The sequence below is a fragment of the Tympanuchus pallidicinctus genome, unplaced genomic scaffold, assembly GCF_026119805.1.
Source record: "Tympanuchus pallidicinctus isolate F22 unplaced genomic scaffold, pur_lepc_1.0 scaffold4, whole genome shotgun sequence".
NCBI lineage: Eukaryota > Metazoa > Chordata > Aves > Galliformes > Phasianidae > Tympanuchus > Tympanuchus pallidicinctus.
The window spans coordinates 9,428,393-9,452,365 of NW_026294758.1; the positions used below are offsets into that span (position 1 = coordinate 9,428,393).

At 45.8% G+C, this 23,973-nt stretch overlaps 1 protein-coding gene across 6 annotated transcripts in view; it reads right to left on the minus strand.

The window, feature by feature from the left end:
- ZNF608 (zinc finger protein 608) overlaps nucleotides 1–18,296 on the minus strand; it is a 103,381-nt gene extending 85,085 nt beyond the window's left edge. For 3 of the 6 annotated variants that reach the window (XM_052700587.1, XM_052700585.1, XM_052700589.1), the window contains exons 1-2: nucleotides 16,459–16,809; nucleotides 14,490–15,519 (exon numbers count right to left, since the gene is read on the minus strand). In XM_052700587.1, the coding sequence (XP_052556547.1) occupies nucleotides 14,490–15,359 (870 nt within the window). In that variant the 5' untranslated portion in view covers nucleotides 15,360–15,519; nucleotides 16,459–16,809. Of the gene's footprint in view, nucleotides 1–13,880; nucleotides 14,095–14,489; nucleotides 15,520–16,458; nucleotides 16,810–18,040 lie in introns of those variants that run through there. The other 3 variants (XM_052700586.1, XM_052700588.1, XM_052700590.1) reach the window with 3 other exon arrangements.
- Nucleotides 18,297–23,973: the final 5,677 nt, after the last annotated feature.

Genomic DNA, 23,973 nt, shown 5'->3' on the forward strand with positions numbered 1-23,973 from the left:
ATTAATTGAAAAAAAAAAAAAAAAATTGTTGAGAAGAACAGAGCTCCTAGGGTTACTAGATGGTAGACTACAGTTTGCCGGGAACAAGTCTAATAGCACGGGCTACTGGCACTGCTCTTTTCAGAGGGAAGTTCTTTACAGAGAGAGTGGTGAGGTGCTGGAACAGCTGCCCAGAGAGGCTGTGGATGCCCCATCCCTGGAGGTGTTCAAGGCCAGGTTGGATGGGGCCCAGGGCAACCTGACCTAGTATTAACTGGGGAGCTTGGTGGCCCTGCATGTGGCAAGAGGCTTGAAACCTGATGAACCCTGAGGTTCCTTCCAATCCAAGCCATTTTGTATGATTTATGCTTGCTTATATGTTAGCAAAAAGAATAATACTATAAGAAACAACCAATTGCAGTGCCAAGCACTTAAAAAAAAGGCCACACCTGAAGCTCATTTAACTTTTTTCCTTTCCTCTTGTAATTATTCAGCATAACAGACACTGAAAATTTTCCTATTTCTTCCCAGTGAAATTCTTGGCTGCATTTCAGACACAAACAACTGGTAAGCCAATCTTTGCCCAGATCTCTTTTTCTTCTTTACATGAACTAGCTGTGAGTCAAAAGGATAAACACCTCACTACCTACTATATCCTACTTTAGAGGGAATCAAACAAAAAGAGCATTTTATAATGGCTTTAAATCATCAGACACAACTTGCCAAGCCCACTAATCTAAGCCCACTCCTTCTCTTACACTAAGTGTTGCAGTAGCTGAAGATGGAAAATTGCATACTTGTAACCAAGCATACATAGGCCCCTTCAGGCCTGTTCATGAGGTGATCAAATCAAAGCCAGTTTTCACACGAACAATCTTGGCACATCTTCCCAGAAGGCTCTGTCTCCCTTGGTAGTAGTGATGCTTCGTATAAAAGCAGAATGTTTTCTTTGACTTGAGTATTTGCTTTCTAACATACATTTTCCGTGTTTGAACTTCCCAAATTAATTTTCATGGTGGTGATGATTGGAAAATTACAGTAAAGAAGTCAGAGAAAATTCAGCTTGAAAGGTAGAAGCATCGAAAGTCTGCAATTTTCTGAAAAAAAAACTAGGAAGTTCCAACAGAAAGCTTAACCAGCCTTAAATAGTAGAGGTTGTTTCACTTGTGCTTTAATACTTTCTTAAGTTTGATCTTAAATACACTCATTCATGAAATCTTCAAATAGCGGGGTACCAGCTCTTGAGTACTTTGAAAAAATGCTGTACAACAATAAATCAGGAAAGGTGAGCACTGTTGAACCATTTGAACCGCCCGCTCATTAATTACAATACTGAAACAAAGGCCCATTAAAATAAATAAATAAATAAATAAATTTCTCTTAGAAGGATAAAGAAAAAAAAAATTGTGAATATGCCCAGGTGTACTTCAGGGAGAAGGCTTCAGGCAAACGCATTACTTTCTGAGATTAACTGGACATCCCAGTTCCCCCATTGAGGCAGAAAACAAATTAGGGCAAGCCCCATTGCAACCAACAGGTGCCCCTTACAAGGAAGCAGCTCCAGATGTCAGATTGATTTCAGAGTGCACAGCACATTAATGCTCCCTTCTCCCACCCTTTTCTCCCTGCTAAATACTTGCGCCATGTTCAGCAGCAGCAGGTGCTGTTACCTTCTTTGTCCCTGGCTCCTCTTTGGGAGGAGGTGAAAAATAGCAGGACTTAAAAACAAAACATAGAGCTCATTTCCTGTACCTTAGTGCCTCACTCTTTCATCTCCTTGTCCATAGGATTTGGCTGCCAAATAGGTCTTAATCTGTAAACAAATGATTTGCTGATTTGCTCTACAATTAAACCATTCATTTTCTCCTACCCCCCCCAGCGTCCCCCCCCCCCCTTTGGCTATTTGGCTCCTGTCCAATGTTGAAGCTCATAGGTTCTTCCATTATTTAGTGCTGGTTAAAAGGCAATAAGCTCATTTGGAGTTTATAAAACTATAAGCTATCAACAAAAGCATTTAATGCTTCTCAAAAGGGATGCTGTCCGGACTTGCAGACATGGGATCAGGAAAGCCAAGGCACAGACAGAATTGAACTTGGCAAGGGATGTGAAAAACAATAGGAAGACATTCTACAGGTACATTGGCCAGAAGAGACAGGCCAAAACCAGCGTACCTCCTTTAGTAAATGTAAAAGGAGAACTGGCTTCAATGGACAAAGAGAAGGCTGAGGTACTGAATCAGCTCTTTGCCTCAGTCTTCACTGGCAGCCAGGATTCCAGTATTTCTCATGTCCCTGAGCCCTGCATCCCTAAACCTCTAGATGGGGACTGGGGCAGTAAATCCCCCCCACTGTAAGGGCAGAGCAAGTCCGAGACCGCCTCATGAGACTGAATGTCTACAGGTCTATGGGGCTGGATGGTGTGCATGCCAGGACTCTGAAGGAGCTGGGTGAGGTGGTTGCCGAGCTGCTCTCCATCATATTTGGAAAGTCATAGCTATCAGGTGAGGTCCCGGATGACTGGAGGAAGGGTCACATCACTCCCATTTATAAGAAAGGGAGCAAGGAGGACCCAGGGAACTACAGGCTCACCTCTGTGCCTGGGAAGATCATGGAACGGATCCTCCTGGACGTCATGCTTGACTGCATGAGGAATGAGCTGTGATCTGAGACAGCCAGCACGGCTTCACCAGGGGAAGCTCATGCTTAACCTATCTGGTGGCTTCTATGATGGAGCGACGGCACTGGTGGACAAGGGAAAGTGACCAATGTCATTTACCTGGACTTGAGCAAGGCCTTTGACACGGTCCCCCACCAGATCCTTATCTCCAAATTGGAGGGATGTGGATGTGATGGTGGACCACTCGATGGATAAGAAATTGGTTGAAAGACCGCAGACAGAGGGTGGTCAGCAATGGCTCCATGTCCAGGTGGAGGCCAGTAATGAGCAGCATTCCCCAGGGGTCTGTCTTGGGACCAGTGCTTTTTAACATCTTTATCAGTGACATCTATGATAGAATCAAGTGCACCCTCAGCAAGTTTGCTCATAAAACCAAGCTGAGTGGTGCAGTTGAGATGGTGAAAGGAAGGAATGCCATGCAGAGGGACCTCAACAGACTTGAAAGGTGGGTCTGGGTGAACCTGATGAGGTTCAACACAGCAAAGTGCAAGGTTTTGCTCTTGAGATGGAGGAATCCCAGGCATCCATACAGACTGGAAGGAGCAGTCCTTGAGAGCAGCCCTGCAGAGAAGGACCTGGGGGTCCTGATAGATGAAGAACTTAACATGAGCCAGCAGTGTGCTCCTGCATCTCGGAACACAAATGTTATCCTGAGCTCCATCAGCACAGGGTTGGCCAGCAGGGACAGGGAGGTGATTGCCTCTCTTACTCTGCTCTTGTGAGGTCCCATCTGCAGTACTGTGTCCAGGTCTGGAGCTCCCAGCACAAAAAAGACAGAGGACTTGGGAGGGTCTAGAGGAGAGCCACAAAGATGACCAGGGGACTGGAGCACCTCCCCCACGAAGACAGGCTGAGGGAGCTGGGCTTGTTCAGCCTGGAGAAAAGAAGGCTGCAGGGTGACCTCATTGCAGTGCCTAAAGGGAGCCTACAGACAGAAGGGGAATCAATTCTTTGAAAGGGTTGATAACTGCAGGACAAGGGTAAATGGTTTTAAGTTGAGGGAGAGGAGATTTAAGTCAGATGTCAGGGGAAGTTCTCTACTATGAGAGTGGTGAGGTGCTGGAACAGCTGCCCAGAGAAGTTATGGATGCCCCATCCCTGGAGGTGTTCAAGGCCAGGTTGGATGGGGCCCTGGGCAGCCTGGTCTAATAATAAATAGGGAGGCTGGTGGCTCTGCATGTGGCAGGGGGATTGGAGATTCATGATCCTTGAGGTCCCTTCCAACCCGGGCCATTCTTTGATTCTGTGATAAAAGCATTCTGGATTTTGACTGAAAAGTTAATAAAGTGGGGGTGTGTACAATCATGTGTTTGCATATATACCTTTGGGCATGGGAGGTGTTTTCTATGTGGTACACCAGTGCACTGTCAGATGTCTTTAAGTCCACTGCTGTAAGCTACAAATGCATGCATTATATTTTGGGTTCAATTACCTTTGCACCCTTTCCTCAACAGCTGATAATCACAGGAACCGCAGTTCACCTTGAATGCAGAGATGAACTTCAAGGAATATGACATGAGGAAAACAAAAAGGTCACACTACTCCAGCATTTCACAATGTTTGTAAATGTTTTTTCCTCATGAAATGATGTTGTGAATCATAGGAGTCCACCAGAGAAAGTCAAATCAATAAATAAGATGGTAGGCTTCTCATTTATGCAGTAAAGAGTCATTTCTGACCCAAAGAAGCACAGAATAACATCGAGGTCATTTTCTTCTATTTCTTGCTTTTACATTTCTGTCCTTGGTGGAGAACACTCTGTCAGAAACTGTGAACCCAAACACTATGCACATGTGTTCAATTCCATTCAGATGCTCATGCAGACAGCAGGCTGCAGCCCCAGTTTGGGATAGTAAAGACAGTGAAACATTAAAAGAAATCCGTATATAGGTAAGTGAATTACTACAAATGAACAGCTAAATTTGCAGGTGCAAATCTCATTTAGAAATGACAGGTACTTAGCAATATCAACTTCAGCAATATACGCCCAATGAAATTCCACGAGCCTATTTAAAGTCTATTACTGTTGCTGACATCAATCTGCCAAGCTACAGAGTGCTAAGCTCTACTAAAGATTTGCACCTATAAATTTAGCTACTGGTATGTTTGAATACACTGTGTTTCTCCATACAGGCAACTACATACATAAGGCAGCCAGGCAGAAGGTAATCAAACAGAATTGTTGTGAAACCTTTTACGTCAGCTTTGCCCAAAGAAGGACTGAAGTTTACACTCCCAGCAGGGTTTAGATTCCAGCCCATTCCATAGCGATCTTCAGACTTTACTCAAGAATTCACTTCCTCAATGAACAGAACTGCAAAGGCCGTGTTCCTAATGCAACTACTAACAGGAGCACAAACATATCCTGAGGATCCTGAAAACTCAATTTATGTAAGGTTTTTAAAGGCATACTACTAACACTAGTGAAGACACCTACTGAGTGAAGTATGCTAACAGATATAATTAGCCGTCTCTATGAAGACACACTAATGACGAAACGGATCTCTGATTCTCCTCTCACCCTCTCAACAAATGTGGATCACTGCTGGAGTTCTGAATAATAGGTGGTTTTCAATGTCTGGCAAACAAATATGTTTATCCTGCAAAACTAAGTAAAGATAAAAATAAAATCTGTTGTGCCAGCTCTGCAAAAAAAAAAAAAAAAAAAAGAAAAACAAACAAACAAACAAACAAAGCCTCATATCCTGATTTGGCATAGCAATCACAACGTGTTTTTAGCATTACTTGTAAGCACTGTTCATTTTTAGAATTTATCCATTTGTGATGCATCTTCAATAATTACATATCAGCTGAAAAGGTTTTGTAAACATTAAGTAGGAAGAGGCATTTTAAGCCTGAAATGTGTATTACAATCTAAGTTATAAAGGTGAATCTTGGAGGTACTTTAAGCGTAGTTGGCAAGTTCTCCTCCCAGAATAAATCTTAAGGATCAAAAATAAATATTCAAGGAGCATTAATTTGTTTCTAGATGTGTGTGTGCAAGTAAAACAGCAGCCATAATGTGGAAATTTGAGTCACATTTTGCAACTAATTGGAAGCAGATTAAAATTCTGCCTCGGGGGAACATTGTCAAACTAGAAGCTGGAGCAAATGAAGAAAGAGGTGAAAGCATCGTGAAGAGCTGACAGATTTACAATGCTCAAGGCAATAAACGGTACTAGCTGAAAATGAATGTGCTTCACTGTAGTGCATGCAGTTCTCAGTCATATCTCAGCAATAACAGCCCATAGCCAAGAAGCTCTTACTTTCAGAGAGATGATACAGGAAACAGTAGGAATGAAACAAATACTATTGCAGGTGGTGGGCAAAAACAAAATACAAATCATGCAGTGACTCAAGTTGCTACAGGAATAATCAAATCAGTCATAGTGTAACATGGCCATTTTGTAACATGGACTCATCTCAAGCAGGGCTCACGCAACATAATGTAATGACTGTCCAGCTGAGTTGAGCAAGAGTCAAAGCATTATGCTCTCAACAGAAGAAAAAAAAAAATCAAGTTTTCATATTTTTAAAGCAGGCAATAACACACAAACCTGCAAACAGATACGTCAGAAGCAAAAGGAAAAACTCTTTTTAAGAGGTGATTCGAAAAGGTTGGAGGAGTGTATAAAAATTAAAGTGTAAAGGAAAATGTACCAATGCCATGAAGGAAACAGCTGCTAGCTTTCTCCTTCAGTGTATGGCATCTGGTATAATATCACAGGAAAGACCATTAAAGGATCTGGACAAGAAATGTAAATAAAGAATATCAGCCAAAACTCAGCTGCTGTTTTTATTAAAAAAGTAGCTTTTCTTTATAGATGTGGGTATGCATACACCCTATACTCACAGACATATGTACACACATATACACACAAATATATATATTAATTTATATACACACACATACATTTATATAATCCAATCCTTAAAAGGATTGTGTAAAACTACACCATAGTTGAGGTCTGTGAGTAAGATTTTCAGTAACACTGGGTGTGAAACAACAATCTTCAAACTGCTTTCAAAATACAACAAAATGTTTCCTTTGATTTCCAGGAACCAATTCAATGTACACTGCCTAACATTAAACCCTGGGCAAAAAAGCAACTGGTAAGACTTAATGTCAAACATGCTCGATATAGCCAGCATACCTCTGGAGTATTAGATCTGTATCTTCAGTGTAAGCTAACCAACCCTCGATATTTACTAAATCACATTTGAAATTTCTTGCAGCAAAACAGAGTTGACTTGAAAAATGAGATCTATTTCTAATTGCATTTCCTTCTAATACCTTTTGCTGCACAGATACAGATCCATTCCCCTTCTTAAAAAGAGAACTGGCAAGAACATGAAACTCTGAGACGTTCAACTACTGCCATTACTCCACTGCTGTAAGCCTATAATAAAGCACAGATTTGATAGTGCTATCCATGTAGTGTGGCAAACCACACACAAATAAACAGTTCTCCACGAAGAATGAAAACCCAAAGACCTAACTCTTCCAATTCAAACATTATTGTTGCTTTTAACGTGAGCCATCTGCAGAAATCGGGCCAAGGAGGTAACAGGAAATCCAAAAATAATTCAGTCTGGACCCGCATGCTCTGAGAACAGAGATTACAACTGGCTTTTGACTCTTCTTAATGGTTGAAAGAAGCAATGAAAAACATAAAACCTGTGTTTGTCTAATGATCACCTATGGGAATGCGGAGACCAATTTCTACCACAGTTCAACACAGGACCACTAAAACTCATCAGGGAAGGCAGTGGTATTCGAGTGTGCAAATTCATGATAGTCAGTGGATATAACAGAGCCCCAAAAAAACTCCAGAGATAACGCAAAAAAAACAGCCAACAAAAAAAAAAAAAACAAAATAACACCAAACTGTGACATGCCAGCTATTGCCCAAATCAGAATGACGGGGTGAATTTGAGGAGTTCAGGTAAGTGCAACCAATTCAAGCTTAGTCTTCCATTGCTAATTGAAGCATATAAAATAGAGCCAGTTACTGTGGACAAGCTGCAAATATACATGACAAAAAAGCTGACTAGTAGAAACTTGACTGGCAACCAAAGACCAAGCTATTATTTCAAACTGTTATGGGAAAGCAATAAAATTGCTACCAGGTCTTCTCATGTTACTCTTCAATAAAAAGAAGCCACAGGGGAAATAAGAGGGGGGTGGGGGGAAACACATCAAAACCTCTGAAGTTCCTTGAAGTAAAATATGCGTTTGTGGCATAATGCCATCTGCTTGCTGGTTAACATGACAAGACAATTCAACAACCAGAATATCAGTGTTCTGAAAACAACAAGTAACCACAATCAATAGATTCTAGTTCCCTGTTCTGACTGCAATAAATTACATTCACACACAACTATTGGCATATGCTTCAAATATCCCCACGGGCACATTTTTCTTATGTTATTATTTGACAGCAGAGATTCTCAGGAGACTGAATCACCTCAGCAAAGCTGGGTTTGTGCCCGGGAATAAGGTTTAGGCTAGGACAAATCAAAAACTGGAAGACGGGGGAGCCAGGTTTTCAGCACTCATTATTTCTGTGCAAATATAGTGCAAAGACTGTTAAGTCATAATGAGGAAGGTTTATCACAAAGGACACAACTCAACACTGTGCTTCCTGACTCTAAAATTTACTAGGAAAAAACGAACTTCAAATTTAAATTCTTGATGAGTTTGCTCTGAACAGCCTCACTGGACACTATGGGGAGATGGTAGAAAAGCCAAGATCTATCACTAAGCGCTAGCCTAATAGAAAAATTGACATATCAAACCTTTCTCGGTAATCAAACACTTCAAGCAGAACAACAACATACTATGCAGTCCTCAATCCTATTTCAATCTCTGCAGCTTGCCCTACTTCATCAGATTTTATTATCCAAAGAGTCCTGTTTGTAAGCACAGAGAATGTATCTGTGTACATATGCACAGGTTCACAAGAAGAAACTATTCCTACTCCTTGCATTTTCTTTTTGCTTTCTCAAAAAGATGAAAAACATTATAAAGAACTTGCTTGTCAGTCAGATCACTCTGAATAGTTTCACAGCCCTTTATCCAGATGTTTTTGTTCCGATTGCCAAGACCATTTTGTCAGAATTAAGATGAAATGCAACAGGGAGTGCTTACTGAAACCCCAGCTACAGCACAGCTCAAAGTCATAGTTTAAACTTCACAATTGCCCAAATGGCTACTTATAGCCCACAGTAAGCTGCGGTTTTAATTTTTAAACGTAATTAAAAAAAAAAAAAATCTGCAATTTAAAATCATACATTAGGAAAACTCCTCAAGTTCTGCTACAAAAGCTAGTTATAATCTTTATTTGAATTATCTTATTTCAAGCATATTTTTGGACAAATTAAAAAGTGAAAGCTTGTCCTGTTACACTTTTCAGTTAAGTACTACAGCACAGAAGTGCTGGAGCAGAAACATTCTGGCATGACAAGGGAAAAAGTTTGCCAGATTGAAGAAGAAAAGAAACATAAATAAGCTCTGTAGATTTTAAAGAGCCATTTACATTTTGCAATTACATGATACTAAGAAATTTTCATAGACCACCATTACACTGTCTGCCAGCGAACGGGGAGCGTTACATGCAACCACAATTTCTTTTTTTTTAATTGGTATTTTCCCTGTGATTGTTATTAAGAAATAAAAATAGTACCTTGATATGTAAGTTTAACTAGAGAAACATTAGGTTTTTGCAAAACCACGGCCATTCCTGCAACCGAAGTCACTGTGTCTACAGATATGACCACTACCCAAGTGCCCATGAAAGGATATATTTCTATTGCAGGGCAATAAAGCACAACTGAGAAGTCAGATAACCTTTCCATCCTTTCAGGAAATGCAGTGACATATGAAATGTACATTAGAACATTCTATAAGAACAACGGTGAAGTTGGCATAGTGTCAGCCACGTCAAGTAAAGAATAATCTGGTTGTTGATGCCCTATACAAAGTTCAGAACAAGACAGACAAAGACATGGGTTAGTCAGCAGTCCTACTTGTGTACTATGGGAAAAATCTGCCACATACAGCTGACAAGTCAAAAACAGACAGTTCCGAGAAACACAGAACATCCAGCAACTACACACCAAGCTAAGTGAGGCAATCTGTCTCCAAGAGTGGGTGATGGAAACCCATAATAGGGAATTTATCAAAAATGCAGACAAAGGTAGCAGTTTTGATAGTGGATAAGGTGTTCCCAGAAATACCCTCCTGACAAAGCTTGTGAAACATGCTCAGATACCATGCACACTGGTAGCACCACCTAAGGCTCGCAGGAACACAGCATATAAACACAAAGAGAGTTGAAAAACCATTACAATGCAGTCTCTTTACACAATGGGCACTCTGAAGGCAGCTGTTCAGTGCCAATCTGGCCAAGATCTCCTACTCCATTTCTTTCCACCCTTTGCTCAGGAAGGTCATTCTGACCTACTGCTGCACAGACCCTGTTTTGTGGCCTTTAATCTCCTGTGTTGTTTTGGAACACATGCAATCCCAATAGTTTAGAAGGGAGAAAAGGGTGTTAGCATTGCACCTGGCAGCATTTCAGCAGCGTCAGGGACACGGTGTTTGTTTGACATGAACAGCATGTGTCCAGTTAATAGAGAACAGCCCAGGCTCTCCCACAGACATCAGTGACAGCAAGCCTGGGGATAGGGCTTCTGAAAAACACTCCACTGCTTCTTATATACCCACAACATGAGTTTCAACATGCAAGAAGACCTGTGCCTTTCAGACTTCTGACTCACACCATCATCAACAAGCAGATGTCCCAGAGACCAAACCCTGTGGAAAAGCACAGCGCACCACAGAGTGAAGCCAGTGGGTTGGCCAGCACTGCACAGAAGTCCCCACAGCCCACCACCAACCTGACTGCCTCCTGTCAGAGCAGGCACAGATAATGTTCTTTATCATGGGTGCCACAAGACCAGTTATTAGCTTCAGTCAAAGGGCCAAACAAAGGCCGGATGGCGCTTTATCCAGCGCTTAGGCTGCAGCCAGGAGTGGTATCTCCAAACAGCACAGGACTCCAGTTATCTTTAAAGAGTAGTTTTCCTGTAATCAACAGCTCTAATCTGTGCATGGAAAACTTTTGTAAGTGGTTTTATTACACATAATTAGTTAGCTGATAACAGCTTGCTAAAGTTGTCTTTTGAGAGTCACTTTTTTTTTTTTTTTTTTTTTGCCTCTCCTCCTTCCTCTTACTTCTTCGGGAAAAACAGCATCGTTCAGGTTCTAGCAAACAGCGAGACCTTTGAAGATCTGACCCTTATTGTGTTTGCCTGCTGGAGGTGATCTCTATTATGAATTCTTCAGTGACTGAGCTTCTGGAAATCTCTTTACATGAAAGCAGAACCAGTTAACTGTCTGTACGAACATGTGTTTTCACAGCCTCTCCTGTATTACTGCATCTCACAAAGCTTCTATTAAGTGCCAGGTGAACTTTTTAAAATAATAATAATAATAATAATAATAAAGAAAAGAGTCTTGAAAGTATGAGCAAATGTCAACCATTCGGTTCCTGTTCTTAGGCTGGAAACTAGGAACAGATGGTACTTTCCATGTTACTTGAATCTGGTTATTGAACACCTCTGTGGTTACAGGAGATTTTGCTTAGCACTTTTAACATACATTTCATTTATTGGACTATAAAACGCTACTTTGGAAAAACAAGTCTTTATATAGCTATAATTAAAACAGTCTTGCAGCAAGCCCCTTTAACGCGGAGAACACGGTTAACCTCGTGACATCTGGATAATCAATTCCTTCCCTTTTACTGGGTATTTACGAAGTTATTAAAATTGTAAAATTACCGATGCTGAAGACAGGCGCTTTCCCAGCAGCTCCCCACCAGGCTGCGGGCTCCCAGCGCTGCCTGCAGCCCCGCGCCCGGCCCGCCAGGCCCAGCAGGCTCCAGCCGCACCGCTGCAGACGCCCAGCCTTATTGCTCCACAGCAGCCAGATCCCCAGTGCAGCTTTCAAAACAGTTTGCTGTCAAACAACAATAGACTTTGTTCTTTAATTGAAGCGGGTGACCCGCTTGCCCTTTTATTTCACAGTGAATAAGCTACATCCAAGGCCAGCCGGGACAGCACATGAAAAGCATATCTCTGTCACATCATTAATCAAAGCGTGTACTTAAATGATTTACATCAGCGGGCACAAATCACAAGGCCGCCCGATGAAGCATGGCTTATTTTCAGTCCTGCCACAAGGCGCCAAGGCGAGACAACGCCAGCCAGCACGTTTATCTCCTTTAAACAACCAAATGAGAAGGAATATGCCAACACAAGAGGGACATTCGCTCCTGAGTGTCACCAAGCATTCAATTACAAGCCACATCTCAGCACCTCGGGCTGCAGTTCCAGATTTTCCATATTATCTTCATCAAAGCACACAGATCTCTACACTCCAAATACAACCCCTCCGTACCTCAGTTAGGCTGTGACTGCTGCAGACCCCGACCTTCCCCTAACGCACACAAAGTAAATGGCTGTAGATAAACAATGTAGCAGCTGTTAGAAATACGGAAATGCGGCTAAAAAGAGGAAGATTTGTTCTTGCTGACAGACAGTAACTGTGCTAAAAATGGCAGAGCATGGATAAGGGATGGAAAATGGAAACAGGTTTTAACACCAAGAACCTGAGGAGTGGTTAGCCTACCTGTCAAAGCTACTTATTCAGACATGTCACCAATGGCTTAACCACAGAATGGGCTGCACGAATGTAGTTCAAACATCTGAGAATTACAGCATGCTTTGACTTTATCCACATACCAGGGGAGTGGCAACTTTTACAACATATTTGCGGTTTCTGCATTAAAAAAAAAAGCCAGCAGAACACAGTCACTGATTTAATTAGGCTTCGTAAGATCAATTTATCATGTTTTACACAACTTTCCGCAGCAAAGAAACAGAATAAATAGACCAAAAATAGACACTGAAGCACGCTGTGAAAACTAAGCAGTGACTGCAAGTCCTGGGAATCCGCTCCAAGCTTTTCTCAAATAGTAAACAAATGCAGCGTTGTCTTTCACACCACATACAAAAACCTTTGGATTTTCACTCAGCGGGCATTAACTCCTTTCTGTCTAGTAGGACACATCCAAATTCATGAGACGTGCCTTTCACAACATGATGATAAATGGACACTGATTTTTAACATGCAAGGCTTGAAAACTATATATTTCCAGATACAAGGTGCTTTGTGCAAGTGATGCATACCCAGCTCCAGCCAAGGCGAGAACAAAAACAAAAAACCCATAACGATAAACAGCGCAGTGCACTGCGCGGCATCTGGCACGTATGTGTATCCTTCGTGCGGTCTCCCGTGTGACCCGAGAGCAAAAAAGAACACAAAAACGGGAGAAACCACACTGCTCTCTAATCGCTGTTGCCATGACAGCAGCCTTTGAGATACTGCAATGTTCAGATTGCCAGCTAAACAAAATTGTTGAATGTGAACATTTGGCTGGAAGATTAAAAGGCTAAGGGGGTTGCAAAAGGGCAGTACCTCCCACATTCCAGGCAGCCACTGAATCCAATCAAACGGCTCTGACTCCTTAACCACAGCCATTGTGAGGACTGGATTAGGGCAATTTATCTAGATAGTTAAAACAGATTAGAGAGCTGCAATTTGAAGACCATTGGCAACAAAAGCAAATGCCTACTGTACTAAGTTAATAGAGGGAGCGGGAGACTTTGTGACACCTTTTCACAGTGAACAGAACCTCCATAAATAAAAGTGCAAACGTATACGTATGAATTACACCCGTTTGCCTCTCTTCTCATCCGCGTTCAGACAAGGTCACAAAGGCTCATTCAAATTCATCCGTAGACACGCTACATTAAAAGCAGTAACACGCACACAATGAGAAATTCACGTTATTTCCTGCTTCGAATGCAAGCCCTTGAAAAATATTTTCGGATTTTTACTGGTAACTCCTGTCACAAACACACAAATCCAATCCTGGAAAGTCGACTTGGACGCTACAAAAAACCTTCAACACCTCAGAAACGAGAGAGCAGCACAGACGGGCGCTAAGGAAAGGTGACTTCTTCCCCGAGACCTCTGCCCTGCCGACACTCGCAGGACGCTCCGTCAGCGCGTTTTCTCAGCGGCGCCGCTCGGGGAGCGGCACGAGCAGACGACGCGGTACCAGCAGAACTCCGGGCCACCCGGCACCGCTCACCTTGCCGGTGCTTCGGGCACCCCGCCGGCAGCCGCGGGCCCGGGCCCTCAACGCGCGGGCAGGGCAGGATGCCGGCACCGCGCCCGCCCTCCCCCAGAGCGCGACGGTGGGCATTCGTCGGGGAAGCACCCTCCGCTACGCCGATGAAGGAAAGCGCACACCTCCTCTCGGCGCCCCTCCTGCATGTCACCGCTCGGCGCACCGGCGGCCGGACCCGCAGGATTCGCAGAGTTCCGCGCCCCCCACCTCCCCCTCTCCCCCTCTCCCAACCCCCCGCCCTCGTGAGGCCCGGAGGCCCCGCCCGCCGCCGCCCGCCCCGCACGTCGGGGCCCGTGGCGCCGCGCACGCCGTGCCGTCGGCGTCCCTTGTCCCCAAGGAAGGAGCCCGCGTCCCCGTCGACGCCTCCCGGCGGCGCTGCGGACGGCCCGCGCACACCCGCAGCCTGACACTGGCACTGCGTGCCGGGCGCTGCGCGCGGTGCGGGACGGACAGGTGCCGCCGGGAGCTGGGACGGGCTGCGGGGCACCTTGCCGTCGGTGGGGGAAGGACGGAGGTGTGCCACGAAGCAGTCCGTCACAAACGGGGGGATGGAGAGGAGCTTTGTCCTACCTTTTCTGTCTTCAATTTCTTGACTCGCCTGTGGCTCTCTTCCTCCTCCTCTTCCTTTTTTACCAATATAGAGTTCCCCATTAACCCTGAATCCGGGGCGCCTTTGCTAACTTCCCCAGCGGCAGCGGTGCAGTGGAAGGAGCTGCCGCTCCCCCCACCGCCCTTGGACCCGTAGCCATAAAGGTGCCCGGAGGGGCCCTGTCCAGGGCCGCTGGGGGGGCCCAGCTGCACGTCGTGCTGCTTGTCCTTCCGGGACTTCCCCGCATCTTTATCCCGCTTGGCGCCTCGGCTGCCCTGGTTTTTACATGGTTTCTCTTCCTTGTTTTTCCCAGAAGAGGCAATGGCGGTGGTGCTGCTGGTGCTGTTATTATTGCCGTTTGGGTTACCGCTCACGCTTTGACCCAGTGCTGAATTCATGCCAGTTGCCTCTCCAGGGCGCCCTTGGACTTCCTGCCTTTTGCCAGCACTGCCGATCTCAGGAATCCCATACAAGGCAGCAGAAGGCAGAGATTTATTAGAATCCTTAGAAGTTTTACTCCTTTTCACTTTTGATTTAGTAGTCTCTTTGTGAGAGGAATTCCCGTGGGGAGCGGAGGGCTGAACAGAAGCAAATTTTAGGCCATCAGCTAAGGCTGAGGTAGTATTAGCCCCACTGGAAGCCAGAGCCCCACAATCCTTGGAGCTGGTGCTGCTGCTGCTGGTGGTATTGGTAGAATTACTCATCTCAAATTTTTGTCTGTCCTTCTCCAAATCTGCGTCCAGATCAATTATTAAATTCCCAACACCGATTTCCCAATCATCGCCACTGTCGTAAGTGTCAACTGTGTTTGGATCCACACCTTTTCCTGTACTGGAAGTGTTCAATGACATCCTGAAGATGAGATCTCTAGAGTAAAAATTCGATGAACTTTCCTTTGGAGGTGTGGGGACATTCGTTTATCTCCGCTGGGCTTTTCTAGATTTAATTCTTCTCGTCCTCCTTTTCCAGGTGTGTCTGGGTTTGTAACTTGTGGTCCACATCCACCTTTTCCTGTGAGGAGAGGAAAAGTCAAACATGTTTTGTCTGAGTCTTATCAGAATATAACACAACTAGTAAAAAAAAGGCCAAGGCGGGGGGACTGAAATCATTTGCTACCCACATTTTTTTTCCCCCTTAAGTTTGTTAAAGCAGAGGCAAGAGCTGTCATGCTTTCACAGTGAGCATCCTTAACCTACTTGTCTCCCAACATCCTCAAAAGCCACATCAAGGAAAAGGGAAAAAAAAAGAAAAAAAAAAATCCATTAGCTAGGTGATTTAAATCCACAAAGCTCAGGAAACGCAGCCTCAGAGCTGGTGCCTAGCTGTGGGAGCACATGTTGTAATTTAACCCCAGGACCACCACCTAGGCACCAGAGGCAGAAAAGGAAGTACACAGGCTCTCTCTTCACCACATTCCATGGATTTTGTGGCTTTAAATCAGACCCTTGAAGTTTTGTGTTATTTCTGTATTATCTTTTTACTCCTTTTTGTACTTAAGCCCCTATTTATTTATTTATTTATTTATTTATTTGGAGGGGGGAAGAGGAAGTCGAGGGAAGAGAGAAACCTAATTTTCCTTCACACAATACGGTTTCTATTAAAAACAACCAACCCGTAAGCACAAATGAAAAATATCAAAACCCACAGTTAAAAAAAAAAGAGGAAGAAAGAAAAGAATTAAGATCTTTCTTAAGAAACATCAGCTCAAGATTACAGTCCTACAAGCAATTCTAGCAGTCACACGATTGTTAGGTCTGTTAAATACAGTATTACTGACTGTACAGGAAACTGATTAAGACATACACTTTAAGTGATCTGCACCAAGGTGGCCTCAGTGACCGCAAATGAGTGTGTGTTTGACAAAGCTCAGTTAAAACGATTTTTAAAGGGATCTCTCCCTTTTACAGCCGCTTATCGAAATATTTATACATAGAGATGCAGAATGCTTACCTTCAGTCCTTTATCATTTTTTTTAATTAAACCAGCAAATCAAAGTGCTGTTCCCACTCGTCTCAGCAACAGCTCTGTGTCTCATTTTACTTAGAGAGCAAGCGATCACGCAGTAGGCAGCAAGTACCACGCAGCCCGGTCAGTGACACATCTCCCCTACTTTGGCACTCGGATCAGAGGTCCTTTTTTGCTTGTTTGGTTTTTCCTCCTCGCTTACAAAAATAATTAAAAAAAAAAAAAAAAAAAAAAAAAAAAAAAAGATGCTGCTCCTCACTCACAGCTCTGCATGCCGGTAGGCAGCATTCACTGTCAGAACTGGAGCATCAGGTTATTTTTGTTGTTGTTGTTTTTGTTTGGTTTTTTTTTTTGCTGTTTTTTTTGTTGTTGTTGTTGTTTTGTTGTTTTTTTGTTGTTTTGCTTTTTTTTTTTTTTTTTTTTTTTTTTTGCGCGCGCGCCTGTTTTGCTTTCCTGAGTAAGCACGGAATCGTAATAATAGTCACAGTAATTTAAAAAAATAAAATAAAAATGTTATCCCCAACTTCCCACTCCATCTTCAGCCCCGCGCTCGGAGCCCGCCTGAGCAGTGAGAAACGATCCCGTGCGACAGCCCACAGGCGGCCGGGTGTTACCGGCAGAATGTGCTAACATCGGGTAAATTAGTGAAAGGGAGGAAGGGAGAAAAGGAGAAGAAAGGACTGAAAATCCGGGCTGGATTCCGCCCGCTCGCTGGGAAGTGGCATTTTTTTCGCCCGTCCTGACAGATCTGATTTCTTCGAGTTACTTCAGGGGGCGCGGGGGCGGGGCGGGGAGCGCCGTGCTGATACCGGGAGGGGCCGGAATGGGGAGGGGGGGCAGCGCGGGCCGCTCGCCCCCGGCTGCACCGTACCGACAGCGGCGCTCAGCAGCGCGCTGCGGTAATTGGAGCCCGGCGAGACGCAGCCGACGACCTTTTTTCAGGACAGGCCGCTCCCCCCTCGTTGTATCCCGGCGAGCGGCCCCTCCCCCGCTTCGCCGGACGGCGCGGAGCGGAGCCACAGCGCGGCGTTGTTAATTAGCGGCGGGGGGAAGCCGAGCGCCTAATGAGCCGGCGGCGGCGGCGGCGGCGGCGGCGGCGGGGGGCGGGGCGGGCCGCGAGGCAGTGCCGCCAACCCCCGCGGCGCTGCGGTTCCGTTACCGCGCGCCGCACGTGACCCTGCCGGGCGCCATTGGCTGCGCCGCGGCAAAGATGGGTGGCGGAGGCCTGTGGGCCGCCCGTCCCGCGGAGCCGCGCAGGGTGACGGGCCGTGCGGCGGCCCCGCTCGCCCACCCTCCCTACCCTCCCCGCTCCCGCCCGGCCGCCGTGCCGAGCTGTGGCGGGCCCTGCCCCGTTGCACCCCCGGGCAGCGCGCCGTCGGGGTACGCGCGCAGCCGCGCGGCTGCCCTCGTGCTCGCCGTGCCCGGGGCCGCTCGCTGCTCGCAGCGGCCGCCCTGCTCACTGCGGCTCCCAACGCTACCCTTGGCAGAAAAATAATAATAATAATTAAAAAAAAAAAAAAAATCACCCCCTCTTCGTGCTACAGACACACCACGCAACCGTACTTACGGTCTGTACTGGATGGAGGTGGCCTGTTCCTTCTAACTGCATTGGGTGTGTGTTTGTTGCAGCCGCTTTTTATTTTTGGAAAAAAAAAAAAAAATCTAATGTCTTCAACAGATTTATTGTATTGGGAAGAAGAGAGCACCAGATACCATGAACCTTCCTTTCTTTCTAAAAAGGAAAATTAAAAACAAAAGCGCGGGGAGGCCCGGCCGCCCCCCGCACGCACGCGCGCACACACACGCACGGGCCCGGCGTGCCCCCGCGGCGGCCGCGGAGGGGGAGTGGGACCAGAGCGGTACCTGAAAGGGACTTTTCTTTGTTCAGAATGCCCCTTCCCTCCCGGCCAATGGGAACCCAGCTTTTATGAAATTGGGCCTTCCCATTGGCCGCCGTTCCTCCTGCCTGCCGGCGGGCTGTAAGGCAGCGAGGCGCACACACGCGGGACGCGCGGACACGCGGGGCACAGCGCGGGCTGTGCGCGCATCCCCGCAGCCCTCGGGCCGTACCGTGTGAGCGCCAGCTGCAGCCGGCCGGCTGCAAATCTCGCTTCTCGTTCCAATTTGCCTCCTGTAACATTTAAGGCTTAAAAAAAGAAAAAAAAAAAAAATAGAGCCGGGGGGGGGGGGGGGGGGAGGGGAGCGGGGCCAAGACAGAAAACCAAGGTGCAGAGTCGCTGTGCCAGGATTCGTTCTTTGAGAGGAAGACTCTCATTTTGTTTTAATTTAATTCCAAGGCGGCTTACGCGGCGGTGATGAATGCTGTTCCCGTGCCGCTTTCGGAGGCGGTGCGGGAACAGCTCGGCGCCCAGCTGTCCCTCGCTTGGAGTCCGGCGGGCTGGGGCTGCTACACGTGCTGCCTCGGCAGAAGCAGCCCGCGCCCACGGCCGTGCTTTGGCTTGACAATATGCCTTAAGTTAGGCAGGTCGGCCTTTATTAGTGGTGTGGGGATTTTTTTTTTTTTTTTTTTTTTAGGAAGGAGAGAGAGTAGAAAATAACCCTTTTGTTTCCAGGCCCCTGATTTACTGCCGCACGCACTGAACTGTGAACGCCGGCGACCATATAACTACCACGTGAACATCCTTTCACAGGAATTAGTAACACAAATCTTCCCAATCGGGCTTTGTGTCGCTCGAAAATATCCCCCTTAATCATCCTCTTTGTTTAGCTGGGGAGCCATTACGCCGCACCTCCGCCTCAAATTGCGCTTAACTCTTCGTTGCCCGTCGGCCAGGCGGTGGGGACCCGGCACGCCTCGCACCTCGGGGCCAGACTCACTGCCCCTCGACATTTCCCCGAGTTATCTCTTCGGGAACACCCGCATGTCTCCGGGCCTGCCGCCGGTGCGGGATGCCGCCTGTCACCCGGCAGCGGCTGCGGGACCTGCAGAGTCCGGCGGGGTGGCTGGGCTTTGTCAGCCCGCGTATCGCTGCTCCTGTTTCGTTATGATATGTATTTTTCAGATTTAGGTAATAGCCCTGATTTTTCAATATCGACCTCTGTTTAGACACGTTTCACTTTGGGCTGCTGCTCGTCTGCGAAATTACAGTCATTTTCACATTATTATCCAGCGAGTAGGAGACGATTTGCATTGAGCGCCGAGTGGGGGAAGGGGTGATGGGAAGCGATCTGCCACTGTTAGAACATCATTCCAGACCGAGTAAAATCGCTGCCAACAGATGGTCTGAGTACGAGTCGAGGCGGAGCCGCTGGACGAGGGGGCAGGGATACCGTTGCCCCACGGCATTACCGCCCGTCCGGAACTGGTAGCGGGGCCGGCGGCGGGCACGGCCCCTTGGCTCACGTACTTAGCAGCCCCGCCGGGGGTCGGGCAGCTTCCGCACCTGGCTTCGGCCGGCCCGCTCGCCCGTAACCGCTTGGCAAAAGGGCGACGAATTAGAGACGTTTGTCTAAAATGGGAAATCCGGTTCTGATTAACGCGGCCGCGGACTGCTAACAATCCCAGCGAGAACCACCCCCCACATCTCGCCGGACGCACGCATCGCGTAGGCTAGGAAAAACCACGGGCAAACATCTATTTTCAGCGGAAGGCACCCGAGGCCCCAGCCGCGCCCCGGACAACTGGCATCACACCCGCGCTGAGCCCAGCATTCTCCTCCGCTGCCGCGGCCCGGCTATCGAGGCTGGCAGGGCCGGCACGGGGACGCGCTCTCCCCTGCCGCGGAGGCGCGCCTCTCTCCCTGCCGCCGCCCGGGCCGCGGAGGCAGACAGCCAATCAGCGCCACAGAAATCGCTTTCGCGGCCTCTGATTCGTTGAGGCTGAGAGCCGGCGTGCGGCCGGCCGCGAGGCGCAGGGAGCCCGAGTGCGGGCTGGAGCCGCTGGACGGGCACGCGCTCCCCAGGCGCGCCTCCGGCTGCCGCCCTGCCTTGCCCTGCCTTGCCCTGCCCTGCTGCTGGGCGCGCGGCCGAGCCGGCCTCACCGGGTCTGCCGGCGGCTGGAAACACCGTGTGATTCTAGCAGCGATTGCAGCGCAGCCGTTATCTCCTTTATGCAGACAATTTCCTCCGACGGCACCCTTTGTGACTGAGTGTCGCGTGCGCGTTGGTGCCGGTCGCACCTCAGGGCTGCTGTGATCGAAACAGCGTTTTTTCATTCTCTTCCGTATTAAGGGAGAGGGCAAAGTCCTGTTTCTCTTGAGGATTTATTTACCAGGTTAATTGGGTGAATGGCATTGCCGCTGCACGTAGCGTTTTGCAGACATGAGCATATTTAACAGCAGTGCGTTGGAAACGATCACATTGATCCGACCATTTTGGATTAGCAGACCCTTACAACCCCCGGAATTCATCACAGCCTGTCCTGCGGTCCTCTTGGTCGCTATTTTAATTGGTGTGTGCGAACCACTGGTGCTGCAGATTCGTTGTGGATAATTTATTACAGTCTCACAGCCTGCCAGTGATCCATAAACTGGAGTGTGGGAATTGGCGATACAGACATTCATGCACTTGGCAGATACTTATGTTAGATACTATTTTATTCTATTTTATTTTTATTTTTGAAGAGGGCATTGCTAACGATGTTTTCTTCCTTAGAACAGTCTGTAGACTCTCTTACCTTTATCTGCGTATTCACGGGGTCTCTCAGTTTGATCTAAAGGTCAGTTCCTCTGATGCTTCAGCACAGAAATATAGTTACGTCTGGAAACAAAGTACCTGTGTAGTGTTTATAGACAGCACCAAAATATCACCTGAGAACTAGCATCTGGAAGAAGGAGTTTAGGAAAACCCTGTGTGTTCCTATGGGGATAGGGACAGTCCAAAGGTACACCTGATAGAAGCTGCCTAAATGCAAGAAGGATAAAAATAAAATAATAATAATAATAAATCACCAACTGAAGATAAATAATAATAATAATAAAAATACTAACAAAGAAATCTTCAGTGAAATAAATGGTGTCTCAAAACAGGTTCTTCCTTTCCATCATGTGGAAAGCAACAGAAAGTGAATACTATGGAGAATAATTCCATTCTGGTGTCAGAATGGACTGACTGATATGGTGATTCTTTCCCATTTCCTAACTCGCAGTTCTGTGAAATTCTGCTGTAGAATTTGTACTACAAACCTTTGACCCAGACATTAATGTAGCATTCAGCTCTTTATATATTCAATTTCTCCTCAAGTAATTCAAACAAGAGGTTATTTATTTATGTAGAGCAGTGTAAACATTCAGATAATATTTAAAAGCATGTATTTCTCATTAAATTGAGTGTGATAAGAAGCAGGCAATGCATGTTAAAATCTGTGTTCCAGCCTTTTGCCATAGCCTTAGTACTCTATTACACAGTGCATTTTTTACAGCTATTTTCATACAAAATAACGTAATATTTCACAATTTATTACAATTTGTAGTAGATGGATAGAGGAACAGTATTTTAGTCAGGCAGATTCCACATTATAGTGGTGCTAGGGTGAAAAATGTACACAAGGCCAGTGGTTGGGTGCCGTACTTCAGATTTTCAGAGAGAACAAATGAGCATGGGGAAATGAAACTGAGGCTTAGGGAATAGTATTAGATTGTTTTATTAGCGAGAAGGCTAGGAGTCATAGGCCAGAGAGAGGGAAGATGAGTCTTGAAATGGAATTTGCAGAATAGTAGTCAGTCAGACTTAAGGAGCCTTTAGCAGAAGCTGCAGTGAGAGCAATTTGTTGTCCAGTGGGAAAGGAGAGACAGCAGGTTGGAGCTTGGCCCTGGGTATGCAAAAGGGATAGGCAGATAGGCACAAATAAAATCAGATTGCACATATTAGGAGTGTGTGAGGTGAGGAATGAATCTGTGAAAGTTTTCAAAGCCAAGGTCAGGTGTGCATCAGCATTAAGACAGGAAGGTGGGCACAAACCATGATTTTGGGAGAAAAGTGCTAGATGATGATGAACCTGAAAACTCAACAAAATAGTTATCAGAATATGTTCAGGAGTTGACATCACTGAATTTTAGAGCTGCAGAAGGTGATGAAGCAGAAAATAAGTGTTGCGGGAGAAGAGGCGTGCCTCAGTAATCAGGCTGAGAGGCATGTTGATAAATGGTGTTTGGTTCAGCAACATGTAAGAAAGCATCCATTAATTCTCATTGTTTTCAAGAAACAAGAGTAGAAGTTCTTGTTTGCCTGCTCTCAACTACAAAGAAGGGATCTGCTGGAAGAGGAGCTGGCAGAGGCACTGAGTGAGACAGCAGGAAAAAAAAAGGACAAGGGGAATTAAGGTCAAGAGAAGGAGAAGACATCATGAATAAAAAGAGGAAGAATGCACAGAGGATGAGGGATTAGGGGTTCTTTTTCTCAGCATTCTCATAATTAGTTCATGGCCTTGTGAAGGTCATGGTACTTTTCTCTGTGACTCAGTGATCTTGCCTTGGATCGGCAACAAAACCACTGTATGGATGGTACTTCCTTAATTCCTCAGCCAAAGATAATGCAGCTATAATAATCAGTGGTAAGGAAAGGCGGATTGATCAGATGAGACTCTACTCACACTGAAGGTTTACTCACGTTCTCCATGGAGCTACCCCTAAACACTGTAGAACTGCACTGTTGACACTTATGAAGGCACATCCAATCCTTAAATACTGACTGCATAGATACAGTCACAAAAGTTAATGCAAAAAGAGAAGCCTGGTAAACAACAACCACAAAAAGAAATGGCAAGGAAGAGCAAAAAGAAAAGCAAAAAACTTCTGAGGAATGTATAGATTCAGAAGTCCATTGACAAGAAACACCCAGTCGCAAAACAAACAAACAAAAAAAAAACATCAGAAAAGCAACACTGCCGTGAGTCATCTGAGAATCCAGAAAATTTTACACAGCACCCAAAAAGATCACAGTGTTCTCTTAGTCTATCAATATATAGTATGCATGCAACACTCAAACCTTCTTCTGATGATCTTTGCTTCCATGTCTAGAGCTGGAAGCACAGCAGAGGTCATGGAATTAGTCTGGTGTGTCATTTTATAACTGTGACACAAATAACAAAGATCATTGTGACTGGTCGATCCTTCTTCTTGTTGGGAAAGGAAGTTATGAGTGAGCTCTGTTTATGTCCACAATAAGAAAGAAGTGATCTGCTCAGCCTATGGATCTTCTCACACTGCTTCTGCTTCCTCGCTTGTAATTTCTTGTAATTGCGGTTGCTTACCTTACAGGGTGCCTTGAGGACATGTTTGTGAATCTTATTGACTCTGACATGATTAAGAACATCTGCGTTACATTTAGATGTGTGTGTTATAAATAAGTACTATTAACACAGACCTTCCGTTGCCTGAAACTGCTCTGTGCCATCAGACTGTAGGAAAGGTATACAGTCCAAAGAATCGTGCACAGATCTGAGGTGTATTTGCTTTATATAAAGAGTTTCGATATTTTCAAAGCCTTTAAGTAGGGATGACTGCAGACTTTTTGTCTTATTCCCTGAATAAGGGAATAATG